This window comes from Pseudomassariella vexata (genome assembly GCF_002105095.1).
Source record: "Pseudomassariella vexata strain CBS 129021 chromosome Unknown BCR38scaffold_1, whole genome shotgun sequence".
NCBI classification, from domain to species: domain Eukaryota; kingdom Fungi; phylum Ascomycota; class Sordariomycetes; order Amphisphaeriales; family Pseudomassariaceae; genus Pseudomassariella; species Pseudomassariella vexata.
This window is the reverse complement of record NW_024467956.1, coordinates 3,237,382-3,258,996: the sequence shown is the minus strand read 5'-3', so window position 1 is coordinate 3,258,996 and position 21,615 is coordinate 3,237,382. Positions and strand designations below refer to the sequence as shown.

At 52.4% G+C, this 21,615-nt stretch overlaps 5 protein-coding genes across 5 annotated transcripts; 2 read left to right on the top strand and 3 right to left on the bottom strand.

Annotated features, from left to right (window-relative positions):
* Nucleotides 1-151: 151 nt before the first annotated feature.
* On the bottom strand, nt 152-1,815 carry BCR38DRAFT_331914 (major facilitator superfamily domain-containing protein; the record flags this gene model as incomplete). The annotated part of the gene is made up of 3 exons (XM_040855100.1): nt 152-1,077; nt 1,232-1,608; nt 1,712-1,815. 3 exons carry the CDS (start codon nt 1,813-1,815, stop codon nt 152-154), a joined length of 1,407 nt encoding a protein of 468 aa, XP_040721399.1.
* Nucleotides 1,816-3,935: 2,120 nt separating this feature from the next.
* On the bottom strand, nt 3,936-5,253 carry BCR38DRAFT_331074 (major facilitator superfamily transporter; the record flags this gene model as incomplete). The annotated part of the gene is made up of 2 exons (XM_040855022.1): nt 3,936-4,451; nt 4,513-5,253. 2 exons carry the CDS (start codon nt 5,251-5,253, stop codon nt 3,936-3,938), a joined length of 1,257 nt encoding a protein of 418 aa, XP_040721398.1.
* Nucleotides 5,254-8,195: 2,942 nt separating this feature from the next.
* On the bottom strand, nt 8,196-10,125 carry BCR38DRAFT_480287 (uncharacterized protein; the record flags this gene model as incomplete). The annotated part of the gene is made up of 2 exons (XM_040863257.1): nt 8,196-9,332; nt 9,397-10,125. 2 exons carry the CDS (start codon nt 10,123-10,125, stop codon nt 8,196-8,198), a joined length of 1,866 nt encoding a protein of 621 aa, XP_040721397.1.
* Nucleotides 10,126-13,935: 3,810 nt separating this feature from the next.
* Nucleotides 13,936-16,700, top strand: BCR38DRAFT_21362 (cyclin-like protein). Its single transcript, XM_040854180.1, has 4 exons — nt 13,936-14,133; nt 14,451-15,602; nt 15,658-16,197; nt 16,264-16,700. The coding sequence occupies exons 1-4, from the start codon at nt 14,122-14,124 to the stop codon at nt 16,567-16,569; spliced, it is 2,010 nt and encodes a 669-aa protein (XP_040721396.1). The 5' UTR covers nt 13,936-14,121; the 3' UTR covers nt 16,570-16,700.
* Nucleotides 16,701-19,175: 2,475 nt separating this feature from the next.
* Nucleotides 19,176-21,406, top strand: BCR38DRAFT_331709 (mitochondrial carrier domain-containing protein; the record flags this gene model as incomplete). Its single annotated transcript, XM_040855084.1, has 3 exons — nt 19,176-19,364; nt 19,432-20,613; nt 20,678-21,406. The coding sequence occupies 3 exons, from the start codon at nt 19,176-19,178 to the stop codon at nt 21,404-21,406; spliced, it is 2,100 nt and encodes a 699-aa protein (XP_040721395.1).
* Nucleotides 21,407-21,615: the final 209 nt, after the last annotated feature.

Genomic DNA, 21,615 nt, shown 5'->3' with positions numbered 1-21,615 from the left:
TCATAATTAATTGAATAAACTACCTGTGATTGTCCTATTCCACACACTATATGTGACGGTATCCAAGTTCTCAAGGTCTGGATGGCCCATCACTTTGCTGAATGCAGATAACCAAGGTGTCCCCCATAGTCCCAGGCATACTCCACGGCATTTACAAAATGTATCTGAACTGAGGGTGTCTGTATCCCAAACCGGCCTGCTCCTCTTCAGTAAGCCCCTCAAGTCGATAATCTCTCCCACCCCTTTCCCTGAGCCGATTCTCCCACATACAATAAAATATGCCGAAAAGCGTCAAAAACAGCGTAAGAATTTGACCCCCCAAGTTGATCGAGTTTCCAATAGGATAATCCGGCCCATCCCTCGCAAGGTAGGTCCAAGTAGCCAAAACACCTCCCAGCGTTCCGATCGTGACAATCCAACCTCCCGAAACAGCACGAACTGCCGGCCCCGAGGCATTGTTCAAGCCCCAGGATAGAAACCCGGGACCGCCCGGAAAGGCGCCGACAGTGCAGAAAAAAACCCCCATGTACTTTAACGAAGGGTTATGACTCCACCTCAGGATTGAAAACCCGGTAATAGCGATGAGCGTAAACAGCGCCAACCACAGCCCGCGCATGCGCGTCTTGTCACTCACAAACGCAATCCCAATGGCCACCACCGACGCCATGACATACGGCGGCACGCTATACAACTGTGCCTTGGTCGCTGTCCAGCCCAAATCTGCCAACACGGTTGGCATGAATACCGACAACCCCTGAACGGTGATATTGATCAGAAAAAACCCGCCGGCGCAGACGTAGTTGTTGATGTTCATGACGGCGCGCTTGACGTGGCGTAACTTGACCTGCTCGTCCGAGATCATCTTGTGCTCGAGGCGGAGGCGCTCGTCGGCGATCCATCTCTCCCGTTCGGTCAGGCGGGTTGAGACACCGGGACTTTGCGGAAGGAAGATGGGGGCCAGGAGGCCCGCGATCATGGTGATTATGCCTTCGAAGAAAAAGATGTTGCGCCAGGTGGTGACAGGGGCGGCGGCGATTCCCCAGGGGGGGATACGGGAGAGGCCGGTGGCTAGGAGGCCTGTGGTGGGATCAAAGAGTTAGCACTGATCTGGGACTTTTGACATCAGGGTTTCAAAAAGGAGAGACTAGTCCTCCTAAAAAAGACCAAGTCCTTGATGCGAACTCAAGGAGATGCCCCGCAAAATCAACTCTATAAGTCCTTCGTCACTCACCTCCAAAAGCCCCCGCCATGGACGCGGAAGCGACATAAATTCCCACACGGAAAAGCAGCTCCTCACGCTTGTAGAAGCTACTGAGGAAGAACGCAATACCGGGCATCGTTCCGCCTTCGAAAACACCGAGGAGGGCGCGCAAGCCGCAGAGCTGCTCGAACGTCTGGACGAAAGCCGTGCACATAGAAACGAAGCCAAACCCGACGACGAGCCCGGGGATGTAGAACCGGGGGCCCACGCGCTTGAGGATAATGTTGCTAGGCACTTCGATCATGACGTAGACGATGTAGAAGACCGACAGCGCCCAGTTGAAGCGATACCCGACCAGGTTGAGCTCGGTGCCCATGCCTTGGATGCGGGCGTTGCCGATGTTGGCTCTACATGCACATGGTCAGTATGTGTGCGTGAGCTCGGAGACCGATCTGTATACGGAAGTGAAGCTAGGTGGGTATTAGACAAGGGGCGACTGAGTGAACTGACCGGTCAAGAAAGCAAAGCATGTAGAGAACAGTCACCGTGGGCACGACCTGCCAATCCAGCTTCCTCCTCACGGCCGCTTCCTCTTCGACGGTCCATGGCGACATGTCGATGGAATCCTCGCTCCTGGAGAGGGCATCCACCTGGACGGGTATGGGCTTTTCTACCGACATTCTTTCGGCCGCTTCAGCAGAACCGTATTCAAGTGCCTAGAACGCAGCTCGGTAGCACATCACGAAAACAAGACCACAGGACTCAAGTCCGAGCATGCCGTGTCACTAGCTATATATTTCGTCTCATGCATCACCTACTTAGTACACTACAGCTACGAGCGATCACGGCAGGCAATCATGTCCCGATACTGATTGACCGGGAGCTAAAAAACTTAGACTCGAGCCCAGGCCCACTCCGACGAAGTTGCGTGTTCGGCAGATTCATTGCAGGAATTGGCATCGCTTCTGATTAGCTCAGGTGTATAGCACCCCGGCTCCGCCAAGCCAAATACTCAGAATAACCGGAGACTCCCATGTAGTTCATACAACCAACTGGCTTGGCTGTGCGGGGGGAGGGGGGACAAGGTTAGTGTCTTGTTGATAACTGATAGGAAAGGGTTTTTTTCCCTCCCATGCCTGTTCTCCTCCTGTTGCCCGCGAACTGTTGCGTGGCTCGCCGTGGGGGACAGAAATATGCCTGTGTTTCTTGGAACAGCTGCCGATTTCCAAATCTATTACCCGGAGAAAAGCGACGGGATGCGCAGAGTTGCATGATTAGCCATTCCAATCTCCCGGGATGAGACTAATGCCAGATCGGGTTGGATTTTCCTCGGGAAAGATGGGACGATGCAATGAACCGTTTGCGCGACGACCCTGGAAACGGAAGCTGTGAAGATGTTATACTGTTACGGCTTTTGTCTTGTGCTGTTTATTTTTATTTTCCGCTTCTGGAAGGTTTTCCATGCATGCACTTTCGGGTACGTTGACAGGCGGCAAGGCACATAACGTACCCGAATTTGTCAGCCAGAGAGGGTGGCACAGAAGGATGAGACGAAAACCCAGCAGGTCGCAGGAGTCTAAAAAGGCAGCCCTGCTCAAGTATTCAACTCGGCCCTGAGGCCAGAGCATGTGCCCGGCTCCCGGCAATTCTGCACCACTCACTCATCTGGTCGAATCGGATTGGCTGCGGGTGATGACCATTCGCGGCTAAGATTTCTTGCCATGTGGTTTGGGTTTGGCTGAACTCATGTGTTTTAGTCGAACGTGGCAGCCATGTGGTGAAATGTGCCACAGACGTCGAGCCGTTTCAAGTCCCAGAGGCAACATTGAAACGCCTTATCTTTCGGGAGAACCCAGGCCGTTGAGAGCTCGTAACGGGCGAGGCGGTTCCAACTTAGTTGCCCATGCCGTAGTTAGAATGCAACGTGCCGTCCGTCCTCACCAACATTACCATTGAGTATTTGCTTGCCTGTCCTGGCGAAGAGTACCTGCAAATCATTGTTATCAATATATAGTTGAATTGGTGCTTAGAGACTCGAGCCTTGGTTACATTGTATGATTAGGACGAGCCCACTGCACGACTCATGTTGTGTATCCCTGGCACTTCACGTCGTGAGACGCCGGGCTTGTTTTACGCTGGGAAGCTAGCGGCTTGTTACGCGAGGCTTTATCCCGGGAGAGCCAATGCAAGTCGGACAGCATCAGTACATATTCATTTGATTATATAATGTCGCATGCTTGCGCAAGCTTGTTTGGGGAGGGGAGGCGGGCTTTTTGGATCGTCTTCAATGTCCAGTCGCACCATCGAGTCCCTGATGGACGCACAATTCTGTACAAGGGCAACTGTTCAACCTGCACACGGCGAATATCATTTGTCTCAAGGACAACCGCCATATCCAAAGACGTGCATTGTGATCTATCTAGACTGGTGTGGCTTCTACTAACACCTGACATTGTACTTTTGTACTAACTCTATCTAACCTGTTAGCCCTTGTCCATTTTCCTTTCCCCTTCCAAGCTGCATTAGTGAACCAAAATCCCAGTTTCGCTTTCAATGACGCCGTGCGCCTTGGCATCCAACAGTTTTCCTACCAGTATCCCGTATTCCCGCTAACCTGCCCGAATAGGCAACGCAATGCATCCCAAACTATGCTCGAGTGCTTCCATATGAAAGCCAGGTCGCCAATGCTGCCATACGCGTCTCTAGAACCCCAAAGCGCGATACCTGCCTAGCCTTAAGCCAAAGCCCACATTCGCCCCTGAACCCACCATCTCGCTAGCCCCAACACAACCGCCGCCCCTACCTCCACACTCCCGCCCCAAACCTGCGCCCATTCGTACCTCCCGCCACTCCCATCTATGATCGCTCCCGCTGTCGGCGGCCCCGCCAGTGTCGCAAATGCCATGACGGTGCAGACCATGCCGAACCTGGAGCCCATCTTCCGGGGATCCTTGGTCAAGCTGGCCAGCGCACCCACAAAGGCACCCTGTGCCGCGCCGTTGGTGAGCCCGAACGCGGCGGCCCAGATATACATGTCCAGTTTGGTCCCGACGAAGGTCCAGGAGTAGAGCGTGAGGGCGAAGGAGGCGACAGCCAGGATGTAGGCGTTTAAGGGCCCGATGAGGAAGTCGGCGACGTAGCCGACGAAGACGCGAGCGGGGGTGGAGAGGGCGTTAGTGAGCAGGAGGAGGTTGACGGTTGACGTGGCTGTGAAGGCGTTGGATGGCAGTGTCATGGCGAAGGTATTGATCTGTTAAATGCATAAGTACGGGGCTACCGTGGCAAACAACAAGTGGGACTGGCTGACTTACGTAGAAAAACCCGAAATACAGAGCCCAGTAAAATAAGAATGTCCCGGCTGTGAAGAGCACGTATGGCATCTCCTTGAACGCCGCCCATTCCACCACGGCACCCTTCTTCCGAGCCATGCGACGCGGCTTCAAGAGCAGATTCATCGGAATCACCATCGCCAATGCAACAAAACCTGAACACCGTACCGCCCAGGCAAACCCGATCCTGGGCACCAGATATTGCACCGTGGCCGGAAACACCAGACTTCCCGTGCCCGTCCCCGCTGAAGCAATCGTCAAAGCCAGGGACCGTCTGTACTTGAAGTACGAGCTGATGACCGATATGGACGGCATCCACATGAGTCCCAGTCCCAGGCCCGTGCAGACACCTTGCGCCATGAAAATTTGCCAGTACTCGGTTGCGAGGCTCGTCGTGAACGTCCCGAGAAGCATCAACATTGACCCTGCCAGGACAGTCTCGCGCTCGTAGCCGGCGTCACTCAGCCGCCCACTGAAAATGCAGACAAAGCTGTTCAGAAAAATCTGCACAGAGCCTATCCAGGAGACTTGCGCGGCTGGGAGGCCCAGGGTGGTGGTGTAGTAGAGCTGGTATATGCCGAATGAGGCACCGTAGCCGCACGCGATGGCACTTATCAAGTGCCCCGCGAGCACTTGCCGCCACGCCAATGAACCCCCATCTGGATACCCGTCGTTTTCATCTGCTGGCGAATCTGAACTGGCCTCATCGGGGCGCAGGATCATCTCGCTGTCTGGAACAGCAGAGACTGAGACCACGAATGACTGCTTCTTGTCGGATTTCTCGGTACGAGACATGCTGAGAACGAAAGCAACTAGCGGACGAACGCTGGAAGATGTGCCGAAGAAGAAAAATGGAGATGTCGCTGGAGAACTGTATGAACCTGACCTGACCTGACCTGACTTGACCTGACCTTAGAATGGCATTCAACTCCCATAATCAGCGGGCCGTCGCCATGTCATATACTCAGTCCACCGGCCGTGCAATACAGACAATACGAAACCCAAAGCCCCAAACAAGTCAGTCAGCATATTACCTACCAGAAACTCAGCACGCTGCTCCCATCATCGATGCACACTGGTCGCCTCTGGCCCAACATTCCCGCCATCTCCGTTAACGGATGTGGGAGCTCGTCATCGAATGACCCAAGTGGAGAAGAAGTTGCGCAAGCACATCTAGACCACGGGCTTTGCACGTTTTTGCTCCCCCAAGGGCCCAAGGGCTGCAAACCCCGTTTCTGCTTCCCGGAAGTCTAGCATGCGCCTGCCCCCTCCGCAACGAACCGGAATCTTACGCGCGGGTGCGGTGAGAAACGTACGCTCCCCAATCCCCATCATCACCCTGAATCGTCGTCCCTCACGATATCACGAGTTGCACGGCGCAATTCAGGTCGACCAGAACCAAGCCGAAAGCTCGCCGACTGGATGCGCCTGATGGGGTGGTCGCAGTCCTCATGGACCATATCCCTAGTTTGGGCGCCAAGGAGAAAGTAGGTCGGCACGCAAATTCTGATATGCTTCACGTGGTGCAGGCTTTTGGGTTGGCGGGGCTATTAACATTTGGAGGCGAGCGAGACTCGAAGAGACAAACTCTCAAGGTGCGTTCCCCAGAACACCCCATCCCGACTGACATGGTTGGTAGCGGGGGACCATATGGATGGCCACGCGGGAGGGTGGCATGAGCCAGGGTGTGATCTGTACCTCAACGAAGGATGGAATAAAAGCGGCGCTACGAGGTTACGAGATATTCTAGTGTCATAACAAATGATAATCACGGTAAGATAGACCGATAAAAATACTCGTACTAGCAACATTTCGGATGACCAGCTGCTCTGATGAAATGAGCCGATGTAAGTGATGACGGAATTGAGCCGGATGATTGGAACTGCACCATTTGCTTCATTCCAGTGCTTGGCAAGTTCTGACCGCGGCACTTCCCATCTTGGCGTTATCTCAACGAATTGCCGATGAGCGCTTAGCCCAAACGGGCATTAGCGTAAACACTTAAATCCAACGACGCTTCATTATCCTGTTTTGAGTGTGAATTCAAGGCTTTTTTTAATTTCTGAAGAACTTTATGCACTATCCCAACCTGTTGTTCAGCGGATCCAGTGCGACTTGATCATTTGATCATCTTATTCGTTTTATGGTCTTAGGTAGGTTCCTGTGGTGGTATGGTGGTGGGTGGCGGCACCTTGTCCAAAACGAGCAGGGGTAACCTTTTTCTGTCATGGCCACCGGCCGAATGGCGGTGGGTGTCATTGGGCTCAAAATGTCACGAGGGTTGCCGCTTTTGGGAGCTATGTTAGGTTTCGACAGCCCCTTTGGAGACAATGGTTCCCGTAGCGCAAGTCGAGACGAATTGTTACGCTGAGTTGGTGCTGCATCCACCAACCCCCACTCTCGAGCTTGATCTTTCGACCTTCATCTGCAACCAACGGCGCCAAACTTGGACATGGGTTGGTTACCCGAAGACGTGAACGAAAAGAAACGGTGTATTCTTACATGGGATAACCTGTTCGCAGTGATTGTATCGCTTGCATTCGTGGAAATATCGAGTTATTCTACATTACTCGAGTCCTCGTGCAGTTTTCTTTCTGTCGTTTATTTGCGTATATTTTTCTCTACCTATAGAGCTTGGCGACGACATTGGTGTTTATGTAAGCAATTATATGTATGCAAATCGCTTGCTGAAGCAGCAATGCAACCCGCAGTAGAAAGCATTGTACAGCCCATTTACTTACCATCTGAAGGAGTCAAGCACGCAAAGCGAACACATAATGGTCAAGAGCTTCATATATTGGCACTACGGAGACTACAGCAGTCCAGTATCTGACAAGGCTAACCCATCCCATTCCCGTTTGGCACGCCTTATTCACTCGTACCACACACAGACTTCATGACAGAGAGCACAGACAGTTTGAAGGAAATACATAACAAGCAGCAGCCAGACGTAGAAAAGCAACCGAGAAAAACAAGAACAAAAATCAAAAAAAGTTATTCACCGTCCAAACATATAGGAGAAAGGGGGACGACAGCGTTTCTCCCTTCCTTTTTGGTTGGTGAAGTATTCCGCCCTCTTGAGTCCTCCCAGAAGACAGGCAGTCCGCTCCTCCAGCTTCGTCCATACTACCAGTGGCCGATGGCATTGCTGCAGTGATCCATCCATTGAGATTCTCTACCCGACAACTTTTCTTCTTGACTTTGCTCGCTCGCTCGCTTGCTCTGCTCTGTTCTTGCTCCTCACCCAACACACCCCTTTTCCAACACTGTAATTCTCTCCCGGTTTCGCAATTCCTCGATACGGAGACGCGGCCAAAGCAACAAGGAGATAAGCAAAGCCGAACGCCATACCTCGTGTCATGCGTTAGTCTAAAGGAGCGGAAGGGCCCGGTGTAGCCCGCGATTACATCCCGTCAGCCTTTGCGCCGTTCGCCGTTTCCATCTTTGACAGGTAAGAGATTGTAATGTTCATGGGTGAAACCCGGCTTGAAATGTTTGTTGTGCCAATTCGCAAGCAACCTGTGGATATAGACAGCCCCGAAGTAGTGACACTGCTTCGAAGGTGGCTGTACCCAGCACCCCGAGCCAGCGACTGCTCAAACGGTGCCGGTCGACGCTGATGATCATCTGCGAATGGCGGCGGCTGAACCGACGTGGATGCGTGATCACCGTTTCCGTTTCTTGTTCTTGTCGGCCGGAGCAGCCATCGGCAAAGCGATAGGAGCAGCAGGAAGGAGAGTCGGCTGACTAGAAGCCTCGGTCTGTTTGATGGGGACGCCCATGTGGCGTCCGTAGCGACCCTTGCGCCCGTTGCCCTCATCCTCGCTGATGCACTGATCGGCACTGAGCCCAGCATCGCGGCAACGGCCACAGGGCCGCTGGCGATCACAGCCCTTCTTGCTCTTGCGGCAGCGCTGGCAGCGGGGCTTGGTGGACAGATCTGGGTGGTCGTCATCACCTACTTGACCCGGAGGGCCCGTAGAAGACACGATGGATGGCTTGCGCGATTGGGCAGGCAAGGAGTTGGGCGACATTGGGCCAGCGGACACTCCGTTGGTCTTTTTAACCTTGGCACCATCTGTCTTTGCAGCCTTGCTAGACTTGCTGGACTTGGTCTTCAAGCTAGGCAGACGAGGCTTGCCACCGCTCTGAGCCTTGGGCTTGGTCATGTTCGAGTTACGTGCTGAAGGGCCTTCTTCCCCGTCCTCGTAATCAGCGTCGTCGCCACTAGCTTCGGCGCTTTCTCCTGGTACTACGAAGTGGCTCTCGGTTGTCTGATATATATTGCGATGGGCTCCTGTCAGGTCCAGATTTGGGCGGCGCGCCGGCGGCGGCTGCTCGTCGTCGGCTTCGCTCTCGGCTTCGCTGGTGGCACCGGTAGATGAGGCAGCATCAGCCCTGCCGCTGAACGTGTCGTCCAATGTTGACGCAGACGTTCTTCCGTGAGAGATGTTGGACATATCGCCCAGCCTCATAAGCTGGATCGCAACATCTTTATCTTCTTCAGACATGCAGCTGCCAACGGTGGGATCGGGTGTTGGGAGGATTCCCGCGCCACCAGTTGGGTAGCCCATGCTGCCCCGGTGACGTCTCGAGTCTGTAGTAGGTGTCGCGAACATGCCAATCTGACTGTAGCCGTGATTGTAGTTCTGCGGGGATTGTAGCGGTCGGGGATTGGTGAAGGGGTTTTGACCTGGGTGCGCAAAGGGCATAGGGGGGCGCTGCTCGATCCGGCGGGCAGGGGAAACGGACGGGTTGGACGTGGCAGCCGGCATCTGCGGCGGCGCAAACAGTGGCAGTTCCTGTGGATGTAGCTGTTCAGTAATGACATCCAGCGGATCAGAGAGAAATATTGGTAGAACTTACGGAGCTTTCGAACTTTGCACGTTTTCGGCGACCGCCTTCGACGATGTTCTCTACACTGATGTCTGTGGTACCAATTGCCTCCTTGGCCTTGCTCGAGACAGAGCCGGGTGCATTGTCGCCGCTGCTGTAGCCATTCATACTGTCGCTGTGATTGTCGTAGGTAGACCCTCGGTTCTTGGAGGAACGGGAGCGGCCCTTTTTGCTTGCGGCTGGGTTCGTACTGACAGACACGCTACGTCGTCCACGACCGCCATTGGGCGAAGGACTGCGCCTCCAAGAAGTCCTCGAGTCCGGCCTGGAGAGGTGCTGGCCGAACTGCTGGACAGATTGAGCGGCGTAGTCTCCATTGCCATACGGCGGAGCCCCTATGGGCGCTTGCGCAAAGGCATTCGCAACAAAAGTTGGCGGCGGCTGTGGAGAACCTTCAATGACTCTGACATAGACGACCATGTTGTTGCTAAAATTCTCATATCTTGCAATGAGAGTATTACCTCGGTCGTCTTCAAAACTGACTCCCTTGCTCCCAGTTGGGCCCGAGTAGAGACCGTAAAAGTTCTTGACCGTGGTCACAATGGAATCGGTGCTGTCATGGGGGTATATCTGCACACGCAGGGGAAGGCGCGCACGGTATTGGGGAGACTCCTCGATGAGGAGCTCGAATGCGACGTTTTTAGGTTGTACATTTCGGACTGGCGACATGCTGGTCTCCATGGGTGAAAGGGATGCCATTTCGACTCCTTGGTGGCCAGGCGACGTCTGTAAAGCTAGACCAACGGCAGCATGCGCCGGATGCTCAGATTGATGAAAAGCGCTTGCGCCGGGGTGGGGAGGAATGATCGAGAAGGCTTTTCCTGAGAGTATATTTGAAAATTCCATCAGACTCGTCCCACAACCAAGTGCTATCGCCTACTGCTTGTATCCGTTCTTTTTCTTTCGGGATAAAGCCGTGGACGTCGGGTTGTGGGGTTTTTTTTGGGGGGGGGAGAGGGGGGAGGGTCACCGAAGTCGAGCTCGGAGGGTCAAATCGCAGAAGAGGAGTAATGATGGATATGTTGGACTTGGCGATATTCGTTCGGTCTAGAGGGCCCTTCTTTGTCGTTAGTCCATACTGAGGATAAACGGTATAACGAGAGGAACAATTGAACTGTTATTGATGTGAAGTCGGCACCAACAGACAGAAGCTCAACAGACAAGAGCGGTGTCTACGGGCAATGTGCTTCCATTGATGCGTGAAGGAGTCAGGAAAAGGACCAAGATAGGAATGAACCTTCGATCGCATGATATTAGAGGGCACGAATTACTGACCAGAAAACAGAAGAGATGGTGCTGCGGCGCCTAGGGTTCATTGGACTCGCACTCATGGACTGCGAAAGGATTGGCAACTGCGACTGCGACTGTGAGCACTTGCGGACTTGAAGAATGTGATACTCGGTGAAGCAGATGATGGAAGAGCTTACAAGTGCAATAACGGAACCGATGGGCTAGAATCGTTTGCCAAATAAAAGGTGTGACGGTGTTGATGGCTTGGGAAGGAAGTATGTTCACCAAAAGAGGAGGAGAACGGAAAGTGCCTACGAAGAAGATGCTGTGGACTCCGGTTCGCAAAAGCTGGAGCCAGACCACCCGACATTTGCGTGGAACATGATATATTAATATGCCAACTCTACGGCCACAAAACTAACTTACACACTCCAAATACCTATCAAAACTCGAGAACATTTTTGAGCTATGCGATTAATTCATTCTTTTTGCCAAATTCCCTTCTATGTGCTATGCGCAGCTTCTGCCCACCGTTGGGAATTGCCTCCCCCCACCGTGCCAATGCGACAGTGAGAGAGCTCCTCCAGATTTCTGAAGACAGTCCAGGTATGGAACTATTCAGAGCCAAGGATTCTCATAGCGCTTCGCTCTACTACTTCGCATGAGTTGCACGCAGACATACATTGTATGACTTTCAAAGTCGAAAAGTTGTGCGCAAAAGCGCTCTCAGGGTGCGCCGTCTCACCGTTGGACTCCCAGGCGCAAGTGTGGAGCAGATTGGACTCATTGACAAGCATTGAGATGATCCCAAATCGCACGTCTTGCGCCGCCAGGTAAGGCCGTATTGCAGGTGCGTCAATCGAAAAAAGTAGCACCACTCTCGCCCATATTATCTAAGGAATAACGAGTGCTTGTTCGCGCCAGCTCCTACTCCACGGCCAGCCACCTTGGATGCGCTGGATTGCTGGCGTATATGACGGCGACCAACCAATAGCGAACCCACCAAGCCCTTTGCAAGGGCCACCCGACAGGGATCCAACTGGTGAGGGTAGCACCATGTCCATTCATCAATGTGGATGACAACCCTGAGGGAATACCCTCTTGGAAGGTGTAGTACGAAGATGTGCGTAAGTGCATGTGTGTGGGCAATCGAGACAACGACCTGGGCCGGTGTTCCATGTTGCAATGTTTCATCAGTGCCATTGATGAAAATTGCCGCCCGCTCGCTAGAGATTTGGAGTTTCATCCATTCAAGAGCTATCCGCGCCCATTCCCTAAAACAACAACACGATCAAAATTGGTCAAGGTCTCGACGGTTAAGGTGCATGATGGACTACCGCAAAGGTGGCATCTTCCGCACTGAGACAGTGTGGGAAAACAACGATATACTGCGGCCATCTTGGCATTTGTTGCACCTGAACTCCCCCAACTGGAATGACCTAATTAGGAGGCTCTTGTTCCTTGAGACGTTCAGGCGGAATCCCGGATGAGACAGAATTATCCCAAGTTATCCTTGATATTGTTTCTTGAGTGCCACGGTCGAAGGCGACGAAGCTCGAGGGCCCTAGGTGACGATCCAAGGTCGATCATTCGACAAGGCAAGAGCCCACATTATATGCGGTGTGCTGGCAGTTCTGGAGACCTTCTCAATAGCTTCTGGACGCGGGAAGCAATTCATTTACCGGCCAGCTGCCAGCCTCCGCATCTTGCCACGAAGCCACGATCTCTCAGACTTTTCCACCTGCATGCTCTGAACTGGCGTCCCCATAAACCCCAACTAGTAACCAACCGGCAATGCACGATAAAGCGAGGTCCCCACGTATAGCCAGCATGTCTGCCCAGACGCTTTTTTCTGCTGTTGGCCATGACTTGATGATTGCCTTTTTTTCTGCATTGACAGCCGCGGGTGCCTGCCATTCTGGCAGTCCAACATCAAGGGAACTACCGCAGACTGAGTTGTTCAATGCGAAAGGATCGAAGGTGACTGGCGCCCACCCCTCTGCGGAGAAGCAGCGCAATCCTCGAGTGACAATGCGACAACAGAGATAACGACCTGTGTAGCTGTCGCAGAGATTCTAGACTCAAGGAGACTAGTCGCTTGGCATTGAGGGACGACTTCGCATCGATATTCCTGTCTCCAAAGCGTTGACTGGTCTGAACGGTGGTGTCGGAAGGAGACTGCTCGTCTTCTGTTGCGGAGCATGGCACTCTATGTGAGCACGTGACAAGGCGTAATTGTCGTGAGAGCACGGTCGGAAAACCCAATACATCAATACATGTTAAATAGTAACCACAAATATATGTCTAATGGAGAAAAGTGACGAGTAAAGATCAAATGCCTCCTGAGGAACCCTCCGGTGAGAAGTAATATTGTTTATCTTCAATGGTTGTTTTCACAGTTGCAGAAATCTGTTGTAAACGAAAATTACGGTAACGCGTTGTAGCCCGGCTCACGCGTTATTATGAGGTCATAAAAGTCGGCGCCGTTTTAGTACAAGCCGACCGTCTCTGGGCAACGCAACCCCAAAGAAAGTCGTCGCCGCTCCTGTGGGATTCCAATCTGGAGTTGGAATGCCCAAACTTCTAATCACCCTGTGCACCCTGTGGTCCGAGGAAGCACTTGCATTTGGCTGTTCATTCTGTGTATTTGATAAAGTGCTCTCGCTCCTGGGATCTGGAGTGCTCATTGAGGATTGAAGAAGATTTGCCAATTTTATCATGCGTTACTTCGTTTACTTATGGCTCCTGTCAAGCTGCCAATCCGAGTCCCATATGTCAACTTTAATGTTGCCTGGAAGTGGTGCCCTAGAGTAGCCCGATTCATGATGCTGATCTATTTGTTATGAAAGAAAAACGAGGAATCCAAGTCTGAGGTGCCTGGGGTTGCTTCCATGCTCCAAGCTCTGTGAATTTAGCTTTGTCCTGCATGAACGGTTGCATGAAGCTCTCCAAAGCATGGGTAAGGTAGGTACGCTATGACCAATCAGATTCTTTCGCTTTGAAGAACTTCAATCAACGAGTGTTTATTGTTGTTTACATCGATTTTCTCGACCTGCCCGCAGTCATTGCCCTAGAAAAGGCGCTGTGCAGTAATTTCTTGAATACCCCATTCTCGTGTTCTTCGGGATTTCATACTTACTTCTTTGCCAGAGTCGCGACTTTTTACGAGAAGTCGCGATTTCATCACCTCCCTCCGCGTCGTCGCCAGGACCCTGAGTCTAATCTCCGATTGGAACTTCTCTCCTTTACGACAGGCTCGAGCTTTCAACACCTACGCATTTCGTACTCCTACTGCAAACATTGTCACCAATTTGTCACGGCGACTGCTCGACCCTTTGGCTATATGTTTTGTTGATTACGACGTAACGAGGCGTTGATATTTATTCTTCCGACTCGCGCCAGCAGCACCTTTCAACATTCTACACAACCACGCAATCGTGACAAGGGCAAATCTCTATTACAACCATGGACGCCAAGGTGAGTTCATTTCGGATCTTCCATCCCATGTTCTCAATAGTCTACAAATCTCCAGCCCGATCTCTGTACCTTCAATTCTTGAATGGGCCCTTTGATCACTACCGCGATTTCGCGAGCCTTTTACATTCACAGCTCCGGCTTCAGCCAGGACCATTCACAACCAATTGAAGCCCTCTTCACAGTCGAGACCACTCTATGATACTTAGCCTACTGCCCCACACCCATCGCGCCCTTCTATGCATTCTTATCTCACTTTGACGCGAACCATACCATCTTTACAACCCCATCTCGACCATCTGCTGACCCGCCGCCTTCAGCCCTACCGACCTGTGCGAGGTCATCCCACCGCAGGAAACGAGAATCTACCCGCCGCAAAGCAAAGCATCCAACACCGAAACAAGTCCGTTGGCAGTCTGCTGAACCAACCGACTACTGGTGCTTTGCAGGTTGCCGCCAAGCGAACAGCCCTCGGTGATCGCAGCAACAACGCGACCAAGTCTCTCATCTTGCGCGACGACTCCAAGATGAGCAAGGGTGCAATTTCGGCCGCGGGTGCGCCCGCAAGCACCACTATGATTACGAAGGCAAAGGAGAACCAGGTGGAAGGCCGCGCTGCCGCGAAGGACGCGTTCCTGCGCCCAGCGCAACGGCCTGCCTCCAAGGCCGCATCGATCCTTCCCTCGACAAGCAACGGTTACATCATGCCACTTCACGCTGGAGCCAGTAACTCGCACCTCCCCTCTCAGATCAAGGTCAAGCCCGTGCCCAAGCGTGCTACCACCATGGTCTACAACGACAAGAACGATCTCCCGCAATTGAACGCCCTGGAAGAGGCACACTACAAGTCCCTGACGGGTGCCGACCGTGAGGAGTTTCTGGCTACACGTCGTCCTCGTCATCACCAAAGCCAGCCATCCTTGAAGCCCGAGAAGCAGAATCTACGCCGCCAGACCAGCAGTATCTCGCAGCAGTATACCAGCATTGCGGATCCTCGACCCTCGAACGCCTATCCCGCTGGGGACGACATCACCGAGACTCCCTACTTGGACGCTGTCGAAGAGCTCCCCCAAGAAGATCAATACCCCGTTCAAGAGCTTGAGGAAGGTACACTGCCTCCCCTTCCCTCTCTGTCTGCACCTGGCAACGGCTTGAAGGGCCCTACCAAGATGGTCGATCTTCTTTCTGAAGACCCCGTTGAGCTCTCTGACTACGAGGAAGAGGATTACTACGATGATCAAGGATACACGACAGCACACTCGAATCGGTCCCGAGGCGACAACACAACCGGAGGTGGCACAACCATTATGTTTCCCCCGAAGCTCACCAAGAAGGGCGCGGCAGAGATCGAGGCGGCCAAAGAAATTGTGGAGAGCAAGCGTAACGCAGTCGAGGCTGACGAAGAGGCTTGGGATATCAGTATGGTTGCGGAATACGGCGACGAGATCTTCGGATATATGAAGGAGCTCGAGGTAAGTCGTGCTTGGCTCACTTTTTGATCGCGCCATGCTCACTTTCTGTTTTCAGCAACAATTGCTTCCGAATGCCCACTACATGGAGATCCAGACTGAGATCCAGTGGTCCATGCGGTCGGTTTTGATGGACTGGGTCATCCAGGTTCATGGCCGCTTTGGGCTTCTGCCCGAGACTCTCTTCCTTGCCGTCAACTACATCGATCGTTTCCTTTCATACAAGATCGTGTCACTGGGCAAGCTGCAACTGGTTGGCGCCACTGCCTTGTTCGTCGCGGCAAAGTACGAAGAGATCAACTGCCCCTCGGTCCAGGAGATCGTCTACATGGTGGACAGTGGTTACACCGTCGACGAGGTTCTGAAGGCCGAGCGATTCATGCTGAGCATGCTCAACTTTGAGCTCGGATGGCCTGGCCCAATGAGCTTCCTCAGACGCATCAGCAAGGCAGACGACTATGACCTGGAGACCCGAACTCTCGCCAAGTACTTCATAGAAGTTACGATCATGGATGAACGCTTCGTCGCGACTCCGCCGAGCTACGTTGCAGCTGGCGCTCACTGTCTCTCGCGTCTCATGCTGGGCAAGGGCGATTGGGTAAGTAGTTCGCCCCGAAATTACATAATGAACCCCTATTTTAGATTCCAAGCTGACAAATCGCAGACTCCGGAGCATGTTCACTACTCCACATACACGTACAACCAGTTGAAGCCCTTGGTCGGCATGATGCTCGATTGCTGCCGTATGGCTCGCCGACACCATGGCGCTGTCTTCGACAAGTATTGCGACAAGAGATACAAGCGGGCGGCCTGTTTTGTTGAACAGGAGTTGACCCAGGGCTACGGCCTGCCTTTCCAAGCGGCCCCCTCCCTTCCTATCTCATTCAACCTGCTCGACGACATGCCGAGCCATGACTCGTACGCTCCGCCCCACACGACTCTGAAGATGCCGATTCCGTCTCAAGGTTGAGCCCCACCATCCCCATCCCCACCGAATCGAACCGGTTTGGCGGGCTACTGTACATATTCGCAACCCTCTTGGCGGAGTCCTCAACCACGCACTTCCACGCTTTTTGCGCGATACCCTTTCCCGCTTTCTTACAACGCTGATAATCGATCTCTGGGCATGCGAACAAGTACTCTCACGGGTGCTAGTTGGTCTGCGGAGCTGGTCCGACAGAGCTTCTATTTTCACCTCCCCAAACTAATATGGCAATTGGCATCGCCATCATTCACGATGCTCCACGAAGCTTACGAGACATGAAATTCCCCTTTTCGCAACGGCTCTGTTTTGTCTTGAGCGAATCCCCTTCTGCGGCGTTCCGGCAAGATACTCCGACCATAGACTTGAGGCACAAGCATTGCATGGCAGATGAGATGGGCATGGTATGAGGCGTATGGCCCAGGAAAAGGGAGGCAAAACGATCAATGCTTTTATTTTCCTTCTTTTCTTTTTCTTTTGCAATGGACAGACATACTGGCATGCTGGCAATTACTTCTACACCGACATTCCCCCCTTTCTCACAATCCGATGCACCCGGACGCACCGCAACATCATGCCCGAACCATATAGCTAGCGTGCGTTCATAGGAAGACAGCAAGGGCTTTCTATGTTGTTTTGTTAAAGTATAATATTTTCCGCTCAGGAAAAAGGGATGGCATTTCGATTTGTTTCGAGTATTTTGATGACGAACCACAATGAATGGTATGGAGGCATCAATGGAGGTAGTCTAGAGCTTTATGCAGGAAGCATTCCACCTCAAACAGTTCTTCTTTTACTTTGCTGGTGCCTGGCGTGAATTTCTCTGGACTTAGATTCACTCGGAAGGAGTACTTTGTTATGGAACATTTGTTAATAGACTGGGCCATTGGTTATGGTTGGCATATCGTGAGGCGGCATGTTCGCGTTAGGCCTGGTTCAGGTTGCGGAATACTTGGCCCCTACATGTAATAATCCTGGGAGTTGCAGTACACAACTGTCCCCAAATCGCTTTTCAGAACGGACTGCTGGGCAGTCAGACACACATCGACCACATTGGTATTCACATAGTATTAGTATTGGGTTCCTTCCATACGAGCTGTAGGTCAGCTGTCAGCTGTCAAAGTGATCTGCATCTAGAACATTATTTCTGAACCCTGTCAACTTATCCAGATCCACCACCCCCTTGCCACTTGATATACTGAATACTGCTACATCAGCCCATATTGCTGTCCTCCGAAATCCCACCGCAAATGGCGATTATTGCTGAAACTCCTTCAGCCGAATTGCTCTGCATGCAGGAACTGGGATGAGACATATTATTGCCGGAAAGTGATTCCGCTCGGCTCGGTCCAGTGGAGGAGATCGATCCATCCCTCTCAACCTCTCCTCTCGCTCAGTAATCCAATGTCTGAAAGTGCGGGTGTAGGACAATGCTCGGGGAACAAACGAAAATTCCCGAAGCGTTGAAAGTGCTGAATGTAATAAAGGTCCTGCTGTCCCCATTTTCCAGATGTTACAAGTTTCCCCTCGTTTTTGTCTCTGCAATCTGTTATTGAACTTGGGCTTCCTCTTCATTTTGTGCCGGGAATAATAATCTAGTGTTTCCGTTTCCGAATCAGACCAGTACAGCTCTCTCACCCATCTCTCGAGTGTGTACCATGACTCGTGCGGGGATCTATCAGACAACGAACTACCCACAATCCACTTGCTTACATGCACTTGCTGCAAGGCACTTCCCAAACACCTTGATTATGGCTATCTCCGGCAGGTGTACCATCTCTTGTGAGTGGCCTTGATATACGGCATAAATTACGGGCTGTTTATCGGGCTTGACTTGCACCGGGAGAATACTCCAAGTGTCTCTCTCTGTGATATGATAGCGGCTGTCTCCAGAACCACCCACATAATCTGGATCGTCCTGTCTATGCTATCTGGAGTTCAATGATCAAGCATCATATTGCCACCAATAAGTCCCTGGAAACCTTTGTCATTTTCCTTAAGTCTCTGTTTGTTGCCCTCGAAGAACCAGCGCTTTCGGACAGTTTTCTCAGTTCACGCAAGAATGGAAGCATATCAACATGCTTTACGGCTTCGTTCGTGTTTCTCACCGACAACTAAAGATGGCGCCTTCCTGCTTGTCCTGTTGCTCAGCCCATGGAAAGACAATGACACTGTTTACTGACAGGGCTGACAATAGGTCTGTTGTTTCTGAGAGTCCCAGATGGGCCTGCCTTGAGGTAGCCATCCACAGTTGCATCATATCTTGAGCCAGTATGCTTGTTGTCTACAAGAAGCTAGCTCTTCTAGAGTCTCGAGTTTGCCGTCTCCAGTTCAGCGTCGAGCTGGAATAGGCAACCTCAAGCCGCTAGCAGTGGGACATGCAATGGAAGCTCGGTCACCCGGATCGTTGTCGGTATCGATAAGCGATAATGGATACTTCGGGTCACTCGGCCGAAGATCGGCTAACTGGCCTTAGCGGCAAACTCAATTGATCTCCAAATGTCCAGATCCTTGATCGATTTTCCAAGATCAATTGATATTCGGGATCACCGACTTCCTTCTCAACAACTCTGCGGTGGGTTGACAACGCTACGATGTCTAAGTCGACCACAGTCAAAGAGGCCGTCAAGGAGACCCTCCTTGGTATCGATGAGCCAGTTGAGCTCACGGCCAAGAACAAGGCCTTCTTCTACGGAAGCGCGGTCAAGGACCCGAAGACGGGAGAGCTGTACATGGGCCCGAACGAGTTCATGGACGCGGTTGCACCCCCCGACGAGGACTACGTGAGAGCCGATCCCACAACCGTGAATTACTGCGGCAATGAAGACTGACTATATTTTCTTATTCTAGGGAAATATCACTCGTGAGCAGTACCGTCTGCTCTTCAATGTCGCCGATCGCAGGGGCACTGGTCGAGTCACACTTGCCGACTGGGCGGCATTCAACAACATACTGATGAAGTCGGATGCCGAATATGAGGTTGCTTTCCGCATTTTCGATTCCGGACGTACTGGCAGCGTTAAGTACGACGATTTCCGCAGTCGCTATGAGGAGCTCAAAGGCCCCAAGAGCATTCCCTTCGACTGGGAGAGCGAATGGGCAAAGCTGTACATTGGCACTAAGTCGAAGCGCCACAACCTCACCTATCAAGAGTTCTCTCAGATGCTTCGCGGACTCCAGGGAGAGCGCATCAGACAGGCTTTCTTGCAGTTTGACAAAGATGGCGATGGCTACATTGAGCCGGAGGATTTTGAGCGAATTATTCGTGAGACGGCTAAGCACAAGCTCTCCGACCATCTCCTCGAGAACCTGTCAACACTCTGCAACATCTCCCTTGGTAGCAAGATTTCGTACGCGAATGTTCGAGCATTCCAGAATATGATCAAGGAAATGGACTTGGTCGAGCTCATTATCCGCAAAGCCTGTCAGAAGAGCTCCGATGGGAAGATCACTCGAGCTGAGTTCCTGAACGAGGCTGCCAAGATCACGCGTTTCTCCTTCTTCACCCCCATGGAGGCCGACATCTTGTTTCACTTCGCGAGCCTTGACGATCCCTCGGGCCGACTCAGCCTGAACGACTTTGCCAAAGTCCTGGATCCTTCCTGGCGCAACCGTGGCACCAGGGAAGGCCCAGCAATCAGCCAGACCAAGACGAAGACGCAGAATGTAGTCAGTCAAATTCTGGAGTCGGCATACAACTTTCTTTTGGGCAGTGGAGCTGGTGCCTTTGGTGCATTCATGGTCTATCCTATTGATCTTGTCAAGACCCGCATGCAGAACCAGCGTGGCGCAGATCCTGGACAACGCCTCTACAAGAATTCTGTGGACTGCTTTAGAAAAGTCATTGCCAATGAGGGTTTCAAGGGACTGTACTCGGGAGTCTTGCCCCAGCTCATCGGTGTCGCTCCAGAGAAGGCCATCAAGCTCACCGTGAACGACTTGGTGCGAAATGCGTTCACTGACAAGAAGTCGAGTCAGATTTGGGTTGGTCATGAGATCCTGGCTGGCGGTTCAGCAGGTGCATGCCAAGTTGTACGTGTCTACCCTCTCATGACGAGTCCTCTTTCCGTGACTAGTGCTAATTGCTTCACCACAGGTCTTCACCAATCCTCTCGAAATTGTCAAGATTCGACTCCAGGTACAAGGAGAGGTCGCCAAGACAACAGCTGGTGCTAAAAAGAGATCGGCCATGTGGATTGTTAAGAACCTCGGCCTGGCAGGTCTCTACAAAGGCGCCAGCGCCTGTTTGCTTCGAGACGTTCCCTTCTCGGCCATCTACTTCCCCACGTACAGTCACCTCAAGAAGGACGTCTTCGGCGAGTCACCAACCAAGAAGCTGGGTATCCTGCAGCTCCTTTCTGCTGGTGCCATAGCTGGTATGCCGGCTGCCTACCTCACCACTCCATGCGATGTCATCAAGACACGCCTGCAAGTTGAGGCCCGTAAGGGGGACACCAGCTACACCGGCCTGCGTCACGCCGCGCAAACCATATGGAAGGAGGAAGGTTTCAGAGCATTCTTCAAAGGTGGACCTGCTCGTATTCTCCGGTCATCTCCCCAGTTCGGTTTCACCCTGGCCGCATACGAGGTCCTCCAGAGTGTGCTTCCGTTCCCCGGCAAGTCGAAGCCCCAGCAGGTTCACACAGGAGTTGCAGAAGTTGTCTCGACCATCAAGGAGAAGGACGTCGCATCTCCTCATACTCGAAGCCGCAATGCTTTGAAGATCATCCTTGACCTCGATGAGGATTTCGGCCGTTTCCGTCTTCCTGACCAGAAGGTATGGTCGTCTGTCCCCGCCTCCATGGGTGGAAACCCCGAGGCCTAAACCCACAGCATTCCTTTATAATCATATTCTCTTCTTGCAGACTGTAGTCGTCTAGAGACTGATAGAGAGATTCCCCGGGCTTTGGCGATATACGAAGACCCATCCGCACGCCCTGTCACGCATGTTTGGACTACTACACCGAGACAAATGAGGATCTTTTGCATGGAAAATTGGCGTTTTACAGGAAAGGAAAGTAAACTTGATGTTTG